Here is a 13,850-nt window from a genome sequence, read left to right as displayed (position 1 = left end):
AATGTTAAAGCTGCTCCTATTGCTATTAATTAGAGAGTGACTAGCTATTATTTATGATTTTCGGTTAGATGAAAATGTCTGAGGAAAATAAAATTGAAACACATTTGCACAAGTTGATTATGTTACTGTCCTAACTTTGGAATTTTGAATGTTTATGTGGTTTTAATTTTTTCTTGAGAGATTATTTCATTGTTTCCTAGCTATGGGGATGCTGTTTTTTTTGTGATGCAACTCTCCGTTAATAGGTGGATTTCTTTGGTTTTCTATTTTATTTGTTTTAGTCTGGTAAATTAGATAAGGATAGTGCATGTTGGGTTTCTTGTAGTTGACTTCTGTGAATTTTGTTGTCGAGAATTGTTGATGTCATAAAGTATGTCTTTTGATAATACATTAGTCTGTTTGAGGTGGTTAATTATTATATGTTGTCTTTTGATCTGAACTACTTGTAGCGAGTATTCCACTATGAGGACGATAAAAGAGGGTGGATAAAGCGGGAAATTTTACAAAGAATAGGAAGCTGCTGGAGGAATTCAAGAAATCATTTGTTCCATAAGGTTTATGACGAAGAACTAACTTTTGAGCAAAATATCAAACGTAAGCCAGTAGGAATAGAGGCAAATCACTGGAAAAAGTTTCTTCAATATCGGTTGGACGAGGACACGAAGGTAACAAATATGTAGTTGAAATTTCATTGTATGCGATTTTAAATGGTAATGAATTACTACTAAATATGCTGAATTTATTGTGATAGTGAAAAAACTACTACCCAAAAGTTCATCACCAAATCATTTTTTTTGTTTCCTGAAGTTGTACGCTCAAGGCTGATTTATAAAATTATTAACAGTGTAGTAATTTATCCCGATAACATTTATTTTTTTTCATTTTTTGTGTAGAAGAAGTGTAGAAAAAATACTGTTAATCGTTCAAAGCAACAATACACACATACCGGAGGTTCTAAAACGATGGCAAGAAAGAGACACGAAGAGTAATTAATTTAACTTCAGTTCAAGAATATTGACGTGTTTCTGGTAATACAGTGTTGTCTTTAATACAAATGTGTGTTGATGATTGTTATAGGAGCAACGACAGGGAAGGCCTATTGGGAGAGGAAAAGGATGGACCATGAGTCATAAAAAAAAGAATGGAAAGTATATGAATGAAGAAGCGCGTTTGGTTGGGGTAAATCATGTTCATTACTTTTTCAAATTTTCCTTTGCAATTACTATCATTGAATTTAGATTAGTGTAAATCCGGACCTCACATGTTTGCAGGAAGCAATTGAACTTATTGAGAGCCAAGACCCCTCTAGCAAGGAATTTTCACAGAATGATTCCCTTGCACAAGTGCTTGGAAAGGAGTACCCAGGAAGAGTTCATGGACTCGGTATTGGTACATGTCTGAGTCGATGTTTTCGTAACATTCCAGAGCAGTCGGACTACGGTGTACAGATTGAGGAGTATCAGATGGAGATTGTGAAACTCAAGGCGGAGGCAGCAGAACTCAAGGCAGCAGCAGCAGAGGAAAAGGCAAAGAGACAGAGAATGGAGACAGAGGCAGCTGAAGGGAAGGCAAAAATACAGACAATGAGAAATTTGTTGACATACGTAATCCAGCAACAAGGAAGTAATTTGCCATCTGAAATAGCTGCGGATTTAGATTCTTTGAGAAGTGCACCAACCTCATCCCATGCAAGATGATGTGTGGGCACTAATGATTTGACTTATCAATGTTGGAATCGGAATACTCTTTTATTGTTTACTTTCATAATGACTTTTGAGATATTTATTTGTAGTTTTTTATCTTGTTGACTTTATTTGTAGTTTACAGTAATGGATGCACTGAATGCAAATTATCATTATAATGATTCACCTTTGCAAAATTAATTATGTTTCGTTTCGTGTGTTGTTTTTGGATTGGCTGTTGGTTATTTTAATAAATTAACGCAATTGAGTGGATGAACATATAAAGAATAAAAGAGTTGTCATATTTTATTATAAATTCTGGTTTTTTTTTTTAAAAAGTGTTACTCGACATTTGGCAACGGTTTTAAATCCGCTGCTATATTCATAACAGGATTAGTAAATGTATGGCATTTTGCAGCGGTTGACAACCACTGCAATCTCCCTTAAATCATATTTTCACGATTTAGTAGCGGATGAAACCGCTGCAAAATAATACCGCTGCAAAATACCATTTAGGAGCGGTTGTACCAGCGGTTACTAATAACCGCTGCTAAGGGTTTAGCCTCACACTATCTTTCAGTGGATTTATCAACCGCTGCTATCCGTTTGACAGCGGTTAAAAACCGCTGCTAATCATATACATAACCGCTGCTATTTGCCAGATTTGGTGTAGTGCTATCTATAGACTATAGCTGATTTTTATTTATGTTAGACTCACTAACAAAAAGACTTGGATGTGTAGCATTATTCTTTTATTATATTAGGTTACATAAAAAATTAACTATTTAAATGAATAATTCGGTGTTTAGAAGTCAAGCATTAGAATAGTTTTTTGAAAAGTATTTTTCATATCATAAATTCATAATTATATAATTATGAGAAAGACTTACTTTTTAAATTACGTTTTTAAATTAATTGGCTTTCAATATTATTAGATTGTCCTATTTTTAAATCATTCTACTTGTCTCTCTATAGTGTACAAGAACTAGAAAATTATTTTCACTAACCATTGTGAGCCCACTTTAACGAGGGTTTAACGTTCTATTCATATTTGTATAAGTAATGCACATAGATAAATCGAACTTACTAAATTCGATTTATCGCATTGTCCCAATATATATATAAATAGAATCACACAGCTTCAATTTGCGTTGTTGTTAATGTATTTAAATAAATCGGGGCTAATAGCTTCGATGTATTTGCTATTACGCTCTTCTCTTGTAAATTGAAGCCAATTCATTCAATTTACATCTACTCTGTAAATCGAATTCAATAATCTTGATTTACACAATTTCAATATAAATTTAGATATTTATGTAGCATTTTTATTTTTAGAAGAATCATATAATATTAAAAAATAATTGATTTAGTGGTGTTAATTACCCAAAATTTGACGAGCCAACTCCAAAATCTTGTTGCGGAACCAAGTTTTTCAGATCAAACTGAAGTTAAGAGCCATACTACCTCCGATTTATTTGGGAATGTCATAATAAGTAGTAGCAGAATAGTAATCACTTTAGGGTAAGTTGTTGCAAAATATTATTATTAGAGTTGGTTATTGATAATGACAATGACTTTGTAAAAACTCATAAAATAATGGATGCATTATTTGTAAAAGGCGTAATTGAATAATTTAAGAGTACAGTCTACGTGTGTTAATCATAATGTAGGCGTGTTAATAAGAATCGTAATGCGGCCATGGATGTATCCCTTATTGTTGATTATCCATGATTCCTTTCTGTTTTCTATTCTAGATAGATTATTAGAATTTGATAAAATAAATTGCTTTAAGATAGATATTGTTTTGTAGGAGAGATTTATATGCTATACAGGAAGTCATAAATTTATACATTATTACTCTTGGGCTTTGTTTGTTTGAGGTGAGGTGTAAAAAAATTAATGGAAGAAAGAATAAAAAACATAGATTAATTTCTTTTATTTGATTTAAAAAAAAATATTCAAGAGGTAACAAAAGAAATTATAAAAAAGAAATTGATTATATACATTTTTTTAATTTAAACAACTAAAGAAAAAATTGAACTTCTATTTCATTTTTTTTCTTCCTTTTGTTTTTTACTTTTTTCATTATATTCCTTCGAAATAAATACTTAATATACGAAAAACAAAGAGACTATATTGAGCAATTTGATTTTTAAAAAATTGATAAAATTGAGAATACATATTTCTTTTGTTTGATGTTATTTTGATAATGAAATAACAAATGAAGAACTCATCTTATGTATAGTAGTTGAGGAATTTATGTTGGCTTAATTCATAATTTCATATAGAAAGTATTTCTCTCTGTGTCTCTCTTACGAGGGTCAACGGCAACTCTGTCTGAACTGACAGGTGTTGGGAAGGGGCTGGTATGGCTAGTGTGATATCTGATCTTTGATCACATGACATTGGGTCAGAAAACACGTTCCCCGGCTGCCTATTGTCTTTCTTTATGTCCGTGCCTCGAGCCTCGAGGCTCCAACTGTTTAACTAAACGGCAGTTGTGGGGTTAGTTACCATGGTGTGGCGGGAATAGACGGCTTCCCGCCAAAGCGGGAGTTGGTGGGCCCCATCTCTCACATGAAAAGCAAACTGCAAAGTGCAAACCCATTCTTGCGGGACCCACTATTCCTCATCGCTTTTTGACCGTTCTCACTCGGTCTCTGCTGCCTCGGCATTTGAGATTTGAGAAGAGGAGCAGAGGGCTTTATTTCATACAACGGCGCCGCATGTCTTTCTTTCCGTGGGACACTCCATCCACGTCCACGTTTCCCTCCAACCTCACCTAAACCAACATTTTTCAAACTTTCAATTATAATCAACTATTACTAATTGAAACTATTAACCTAAACCCCCCAAATCAGCTTCATGATTTCGTGCATTCCCTGAATTTAGATTGGTTTTGGTTTCCCACATTCTTGCATGACACCCCCACATGTCCATCTCCAACCACCATCACTATGGTATATTATTTTCACTATATATGCCACGTCTCCTCCACCATTTACTTTGCTTTATGCATCATTAAACAAGAATTATTATTTATTAGCGTACCTTTTCAAATATTGTAGAGGGATTTTTTATGTTTTGTATTAAGTGTAGTCGACGTGGGAGTAGTTTCTTCTCAGAATCAGCGGAGCCATTATTCTCAAATAAACAAATTATTCTGATATAAAAGAATGGCTTGTATCAGAAACAAATTAAAAGGACCCAAATAAGTAAAAACCATTGAGTTATAGGCTTACCGTTTATGACGATGATGCAGGATTGTCAATTGTGCGTTCCTTAATTACTAATTAGAGATGAGCACAGTATGCGGTAATAATGATGAATACAATTTATTTTTTTGATTGATTGCGATAGCGGGGGTAATTATTTAATTTCTAATTAAATATTTACTGTTTTTAGAGATTTTGGTAACAAGTTGTTACTAGTACTTGACAAAACATCACACCGGAATGGAGTGCAACATGTCCTAATTAAGGTCTTGCACATGCAACATGTATATGCAATAATTTGGTTTAGTTGTTACTAATTTAACATATGGTGGTAAGGTTATGATAGAATTGTAAAGGATATGATACGATTAACCAAACCTCCACACTCCAATCAGTGTATTAGGGATACTTATGGTTGAAGTAGGTAGATGTTACATTGTTACAGTAGGTGACTAGGTGTGAAGAGATTGAAGTGAGTGATGGGTGGGAGGGAAGCCACATTACATTTCATGGAGAGCTTGTTAGGTGTCCCCTTCCCGGTAGCAATGGTTTTTTTGTTTTTGTTTTGGTATTTGTGTCAATGGTGTTATTGGTGGATCCAGCATGGAGTTGGAGCAGGGAACACTCTTGAGTTTGTTGGTCATTGTACTCTGCATACCAGGGTCTGCTGGAGCCCCCTACACTCATCACTTCTGATCCAGGCCCAACTAGTCACACAAGCTTCCAACTCCATAAGCCCAATTTTATTTTGACACTTTTATTTCCCAAAAGTAGGTTGTTTCAATTTTTGGATGAATTTTTGTGTTTTATGTTTCGGATTTTGTTGTACCTGCATTATTGCCAGGCCTTTTGTTTGCTTTACAATATTACAGACCAATGTCACGTCATGATAAAGTTATACTAGCCAATGTACACCTAAAAAAAAAAGTTACACTAGCCAATCAACCCATAGTTACTTTCCCCTTGCTAGTTTGTGGATTAATTCGTTCGGCCATCAATAACTTATAATTGTTTTTTTTTTGTTTGTTTATTTTGGCAAACTAATATACTGATTATTTTATTATCACGCATTTTATTTGGATAAACTTCAAGCCAACATGGTAGACGTTTATTACAAGTGGTGGCCATTGTTAATTCCTGACCAAATTCTCACCTTTATCATAATCAGCACTACCTATCATGCAATTATTACTTTGGATTTTTTTATTTTTTCTTTCTGGCGGGAATGAGTTTGCTTATTATGTTAGAATTGAAGATAATTTTTTGACCCTAGATTTTCCTTCCCCTAGTTACAGTTCAAATACGTTACGTTACATAATGTACGAGGAGTAATCTCTATGCATGACCTAAATGGAAAGGGACCGACCAATAATGTTATATATGATAATAATGAAAAAGTATATGTAGACAATGAAAATATTAAATAATGGATATATTAGATGTTTAATTTATTAGGTATGTAGATGGTTATCTTAATAAGACTTAGGTAGGTAATTTGAGAGTATAGTGTGTTTTTACTTATTGAGTTATATTAGGTAACCAATGACTTTCTTGAACAACATGAATAACGGGCCTTAAAATTGGTTCAATTTAAGTAAAACATATTACACTATAAATTACTCACTTAAATCTTAATATTAGAATAACTATTCGCACACTTAGTGAATTGAACATCCGATATATTCATTGTTCACATTGTTTAATATTTTACTGTCTACCTGTACTTTTTTTTTATTTTACTAGACTAATTTTAGAATTTATTGTTCACATTATTTACAAAAATTATTGTCTACCTAACAAAGTCTAAGTCTGATAATAATAACTTAATAAGTGATGGTTGTCGTTATATGGGATGAAGGGTCCTAAAGCAATATTTGGATTTTAGCAATCCATATATAAATGATTGAAGCCCTATCAATAGTGGGAATCGCCATGCTAATGTGGTGATGAATAATGTGGTGATGAATAATGCAGCAGCATAGCACATAATAATACATCTTTAAATTAAAAAACTTTGCATTTGTTCATTCCAAGTTCCATCAGTTGAGAACAAAAGTCACCTCCAATAAAACCCCTTCCTTCTTTAATCTTTATCATCTTGACAAAGCAAAGGAGTACACATCGATTTCCACTCCACCGATTTTATAATATATCAATGAAAAGATATTCGCTAACAACTTCGCCTCTTTTTCCCCCCTCAATAATTTGAACTTTCTGTGCAAGCCCTTTGTGTTTGGTATTATAGAATGTATTTTCAATTTCGTTTATTATAATTCAGTGTCAATTATTAGTTTTCTTTTCCTAAACATACACAACTTGGAAAGAAAATTAAAGATTCCTCGTCCCTCCCTAGCTATCTTCTATGGTTTTGAACTAGCTATATGTATCTCTCGCGCATTATATATATTAGAAGATTATTTTCCATTTGTTCTCAGTTCTCACTCTGATCTACAGTCCATATATAACAATAATTTCATGGTAACTGTTATCGAAATATATATTTCTACTTTCCAGCGTGCACCCTAAAGTGGATGAAGCTTTTTATTTCCATGGCTATGATTATTAATTAATGCTTCAACTTGTGCATTGTGATTGTGAAGTTTATAACAATGATACTATAATAATTAGTGGTGGTAGTAATGGCAAAGAATAAGTTAGATGATGATTACCTAAGCTTTTGCTATGCGTATGGACCAAACCCTTCATTATCCCACTAACCACTTTACAGAATCGTGTGAATGTATCTTTAATCGGAAAGTAAGTATCTAAGAGGAGAAATAAGGTGATTATTTATGTTAAGATATTTTGATTTAAAAATGGAAAAGGCTACTTGTACAATAAAATTCAGTTTTTTGGTCGGTCTTTAATACTATTTAATTATCTTTTAATTAAAACATATTTTTATTTTGTAGGATACACATTTATAATTAAAATTAATTTAAATTTTAAAAATTAAAATTTCTCTAACTTCCTACCCATTTTATAGTTAGTTATTATTTCTTTCTTTTACGTTTTTTCTCTTTCTAACACAATTTTCTTTTTTCTTCTTTTTTTTTTTTCAAAAGACAAATTTTATTGGTGTAATAAAATAAAAGGCCCATTTTGGATTTACAGCAACAGAGAAATGGGAATTTCCCAACTAAGTAAAGGTATTAGATGTTATCTCCTCATTAAGACATAGAATGTGAAAAAGGGTAAAGTGAAAAAGGAAGAGTTTTTGGAAAAGGAGTGTCGTTCTTGGAGCTTCATCAATGGAGGTGCATGGTAGGAGTAGTTCAGAAACCCAAATCGGGTGATTGTGTGAATGGTTGAGAATTTGAATTTCATTTGGTTGAATTTGCTTTATCCAGTTGTCCTCTAAAAATTGGCGTTTTCTTCTTTCTTCTATTTTGCTACAATATTTCAATTTGTATCTGCAGAAAAAAAATTCAAAATCAGTGCATTTAGAAAAAAATTAATTCCTTACTTATTGTATCTTTGATAAAATGCAAGATCTGTTTTACGACTTTCTATTGATGAATGGTCGAATATAATTATATACACAAACTAAAATATTTTCAATTGTAATTTTTTTTTTTAATTGTAGCACATCTAAAATTTTAAGTTATACAAAAAATATTTTTAAAACACATCCAAAATCACAAATCTAAAATTTAAATTTAAACATTAAAAAATAATTGTAACACATCTAAAATTATGAAGTTATACAGAAAATATTTTTGAAACACATCCAAAATCATAAATCTAAAATTTAAATTTAAACATTAAAAAACAATTGTAACACATTTAAAATTATAAAGTTATACAGAAAATATTTTTGAAACACTTCCAAAATACAGAAATTACACATGCAAAAATAATTTAACATTGCAATATATATGACCATCTTATTCGATTTTTTATTTCAAAAAAAATAAAAAACTTATACAGAATAATAAAAAAAAGTAATGGTGTTAGAGACCCATCCAAACCTCCGGTAAGTTTTCGGCGTGGCGACGTTGATGCGGACAAACGGCGACGAGGAGGAGGAAGACGGCGACGAAGATGAGTGTTAACAAAGGGAAATGTGGCGTTGTGAATGAGCACCGAGAAGGAGGAAGGCAGCGTCGAGGATGAGCGTAGAAGAGGAAGGTGACGCGGATGAACGACGGCGGAGGATGACTTCTGGATGTGCGCCTCGGAGGTTTTTCATGTGCGTTGAGGATGACTTTTTTGAGTGCTTTGTACTGATTTAGTTAATAATTAGATGGTTTAAAGTTTATTTTATAATTTTAAAATCAAAATTTTGAATTTTAAATAATTTTATTTTTAGATATGTATTTAAATTATAATATATTAATAATTAAATATATTAAATCTGAAACAAAAATTTAAAATTTTAATTTTAATTTTATTTAAATTGTATTTTGAATGTGTATTTAATTTTAAAAAGACAGTAAATCTATTCATAATTTTTAGATGTGTTTATTTTAATTTTTTTTAAATTATTGTAATAAAAAGCTGAATATTGTACCATTTTTAAAGGATACCTAGTTGAATTGTTTAAAAATAATATATAAGACGAATCATTAAATAATTTTTATTATTTTTGTTATTTTCATAAAGTTATGTGAATATTCAATGTAATAATTAATTATTAAAAAAAAGTTAAAATAAAATTAAGAGCCCTTATCCATCAGGTATATATGCCTGACCTTCTTTCGGTTCTCTTTTCAGTTATTTTCACCCTAATCTCGTGGGAATATTACGTGCTAAGTGCTTCGATTATGTATGAAGTATCTGTATCTGTTAAAGTCGCACTACAATACCCTACTCCACAGCTAGATTGATATATTCCCCACATCCTATATCCTTACAACATTCGATCATAGGATTAATAATGCTACACTTTATATACTTATATACCAAGATTACGTTCTTTTATGCCCAATACTACATTCTTATCTTTGAGTGACTTGCATATCCTAGTAAGTACTATCAGAATTTATGCCCTTTCATTTAATCTCATCCATCTAATTTATGCCCTAGTGTGCATGGAGTTGCAATAATATAAAACACTTTCGGTCACTTTGGTCTCACTCTCTAATAGTTTTTGTAAGAAAAAAAGGTTTTTCATTCGTTGATATTACTCTCAGCCTAACTATTGGGCATCATCAATCTAGGGAATATCCTAAAATTGACTTTGATTCCTCAATTAGTCAACGACAATAGTCGCCGTTACCCTGCATGTGGAATCGATCAAGCTATAGTTAATAAGTTGGCAATGTGTCGCGTTTTATATAACAAAATTGCACAGTGTTTTCTTTTTTAAATTCCCCGCTCTGCATATATATGACACTTTTTTAAGAGCATCATTATTTTGTGCGAAATATATTATATTTTCCAAAACCAGCAGATAGTTAAATTTTATATTAAAATTAATGTATTTGAGACAGTTAGAAATAGATGCATGCCATAATAGGTATGAGATGTGATCTCCTTTACCTCTAGACTACCTTTTAGTCGGGAACACAAAACAGCAAAGCCCTCCAACCACAATAAGGTTTTTTGTAATTTTGTCTACAGTAATAACAGAAACTGGATAATGATGCAATATATATAAACTTGTGTGAAATCTACAACACATCAAATCTTTTAAAATTCTATAAGATTCCTAATAGCTAATAAAATTATGATGACTCACTATTTTACAATGATGTATATAAACATGTGATAAAAGAAAATGGAAAAAAGAGGAAAAAACTGATTATGTTTCTTAAGATTGATCTTGGGGCTATGAGGATAAATGATATAATAATTAAAAATTTAAAAATATTATTTGTCTATTAAGATTCGTTACTATATATTTTTATATAAATACATACATAATTTAATTTATTTTTAATATATATTATATATTTTTAAATGTATATTTTACATTAATTATTAATTTTTAATTTGTGGCTAATTTTAATCCTCTTTTTAAAAATACAAAAAAACAGAATCCACTACCAATTTGGGCCCATGCAAATTAAAATGCTTTCTTTTAACAACTCTTTCCGTTTAAAATAAAACCAACACAAAAAAATTATTATTTATGTAAAATATGTGTTAAAATATACCAAATATGCATTAAAAATATATAAAATAATACATATAAATATATACAAATATATAGATAGTAATTTGATGATTGCGTTAATTTTTTTTTATCTATACATAATATTTTTGTTGAGAGTATATGAAAAATTGAAAATCATGTGATATTAATATCTCATCTCATTTTCTATTTCTCCAATTAGCTTAAAGACTAAAGATATAGAAGACGACATGTCTAGCCATTTATGCTATACATTATTATGTTTTAAATTTTTTAGAAATATGTAACCTGTTGCATGTAATCAAAGAGGCCATGGTAAACAAGTAAACAGAATATAAGGAGGTTGATGTTGCAAACCTTGTATAATAAGTACTCATGTACTTTGAAGAAACCAAGCAAATTAAAGTGTGTTGTAGCTGTGGTCTCTGGCTGGCATGGGTCATCATAAAAGCACTATAAATCTTTCACAAATTAGAAAGAAGATCCTCTTGTGATAATGGCAATGACTTCATCCTTTAACAACTAGTGCTCAGGCAAGCAAGCAAGCAAGCACGCACAAAATGAATGATACTAATCTGTCCAACCAAAACAAAGTAAAAATGTCAGCAGCAAAATCTGAGTTGGTAGAGAAGGCAAGCATAAACGTAGAAAGTAATGACCAATCATCTTCACCTGCTCCTGCAAGCCTTGGGAAGATGGTGGCTTCAGAGCTGAGAATTCAACGAGGAATAGCCCTTCCAATGGTGGCCATGAACCTTGCCTGGTTTGCCAAGACAGCCATCACAACAGCATTTCTAGGCCGCCTGGGCGAGCTCAGCTTAGCCGGCGGTGCACTGGGCTTCACTTTCGCCAACGTAACCGGCTTCTCCGTCCTGAACGGCCTGTGCGGCGCCATGGAACCCATCTGTGGACAAGCTCACGGTGCTAGAAACTTCAAACTCCTCCACAAGACCCTTCTCATGACAATCATATTGCTCCTCTTGGTAACAATTCCCATCACTTTCCTATGGCTCAACGTTGACAAAATCTTAATTCACTTCGGGCAGCACCAAGATATTTCAACGGTGGCCAAAACCTACATCTCATATCTTATACCAGATTTGTTTGTGACCTCGCTCTTCTGCCCCTTAAAATCCTACTTGAGCTCCCAAAGCATAACACTCCCAACCATGTTCAGTTCAGCCGTGGCACTTGCTTTCCACATACCAATCAACATAGTACTCTCAAAAACCATGGGCCTTGGGGGGGTTTCCATGGCTGTTTGGATAACCGATCTTATAGTGGTGGTTCTGCTGGCAATTTACGTAGCCATTCTTGAGAACAGAAAGGCAAGCATGTGGAAGGAAGGGGGGTGGTGGGATCAGAGCATACAAGATTGGATTAGGCTTTTGAAGCTGTGCGGATCATGCTGCCTCAACACATGCTTGGAATGGTGGTGCTATGAGATTCTCATCTTGCTCACTGGCCACCTCACTGACGCTAAGGACTCACTCGGAGTTCTCACCATTGTTCTCAACTTCGACTATCTGCTTTTCTCCGTCATGCTGTCCCTGGCCACCTGTGTCTCCACCCGAGTCTCCAACGAGCTCGGGGCCAACCATGCCGCCCCCGCGTACCGGGCGGCGTGTGTTTCTTTGGGATTGGGGTGTGCCTGCGGGTGCATAGGGAGCTTGGTGATGGTGGGGGCAAGGGGAGCCTGGGGGCCTCTGTTTAGCCATGAAAGGGGAATCATAACAGGGGTAAAAAGGACAATGCTGCTGATGGCTCTTGTGGAAGTGTTTAATTTTCCGGTGGCGGTTTGTGGAGGCATACTTAGAGGGACAGCTAGACCGTGGTTGGGCATGTATGCTAATTTGGGTGGATTTTACTTCCTTACCCTGCCCCTTGGTGTGCTTTTTGCATTCAAGCTTCACCTTGGGCTTATTGGGCTCTTTATTGGTCTTATTGCCGGTATTGTTATTTGCTTGTTGCTGCTGCTCGTGTTTATTGCAAGGATTAACTGGGAAGTGGAAGCTTCTAAGGCACAGCAACTGGCCACAAAATATGATTCTCAGGAACCAATTCAAAACCATCATGTCTAACAAAATTCAGGACTCTGTTTCTCAAAACAACAAGCAGTTTAAAAAACATATACGAAATGTATGTCATGTAGCGCTCGTGTTTCTACTTTCTAATTTTAAGAAACAAAAGGGCATCTACTAATTAAGTGACTGGAAGCATAATTCCGGATTATGTTTGTTCTTTCTTCTTATATTTAGACATAAGAAATTTACAGCAAGACAAGCTATAGTCATGGAAGATAACACAGTATATCACTGGTCCTCAGCAACGACAAACTTCATTTTAGTTAGCGAAATTGCAACCAAAGATGCAAAGCTCGTGTGGGCAGTGCTATGGTTCTTATGGTAGATTCTTTCAGCCCGTAAAGAAAAGTACTGGCAAAACGTGGAAACGACGCCTCCACGAAGAGACATATTCTGTCCAAAATCAGAGGCTACAGGAGTTGTAGCGTAATAGAGTTAGATTAATCCACACAACATAATTGTAATTATGTTATTGGGTCCTGTTAGTGTGAATTTGCGGTCTTTTTTTAGAAGTGTGAGAATGATATAGCTTTTTGGGCCTCGAAAAAAATGAGAATTCAAAAATAAGAAGAGTAATAATAGCATGGGCCGAAACGGTTCCGTTTTGATTTTCATTTATAAAACAGAAATGCCCAACACCACAATCACTCCCCCAACCTCTTCGATCTCTCCCTAACTCAATTCAGAAAGCAAATTTAACCTTACCCTAAACATGCTTCCCATCTCAAAAGTCTTGGGTTCGAGTCCCTACCAACTGCAACTGAAAAAAAAAAAAATTTTAGACTTAACC

General features: G+C 33.5%; 1 protein-coding gene across 1 annotated transcript; it reads left to right on the top strand.

Annotated features, from left to right (window-relative positions):
• Positions 1-10,481: 10,481 nt before the first annotated feature.
• Positions 10,482-13,254, top strand: LOC112749579 (protein DETOXIFICATION 56). The gene has a single exon (XM_025797871.3). It carries the CDS (start codon positions 11,537-11,539, stop codon positions 13,055-13,057), a length of 1,521 nt encoding a protein of 506 aa, XP_025653656.1. The 5' UTR covers positions 10,482-11,536; the 3' UTR covers positions 13,058-13,254.
• The last annotated feature ends 596 nt before the right edge of the window (positions 13,255-13,850 follow it).

The sequence above is a fragment of the Arachis hypogaea genome, chromosome 15 (genome assembly GCF_003086295.3).
Source record: "Arachis hypogaea cultivar Tifrunner chromosome 15, arahy.Tifrunner.gnm2.J5K5, whole genome shotgun sequence".
In the NCBI taxonomy this organism is placed as follows: domain Eukaryota; kingdom Viridiplantae; phylum Streptophyta; class Magnoliopsida; order Fabales; family Fabaceae; genus Arachis; species Arachis hypogaea.
This window is presented reverse-complemented; position numbering and strand designations above follow the sequence as displayed.

What these genes read in the sequence shown, in the direction of transcription:
- LOC112749579 (XM_025797871.3), top strand. Translation starts at nt 11,537, where the DNA reads ATGAATGATACTAATCTGTCCAACCAAAACAAAGTAAAAATGTCAGCA.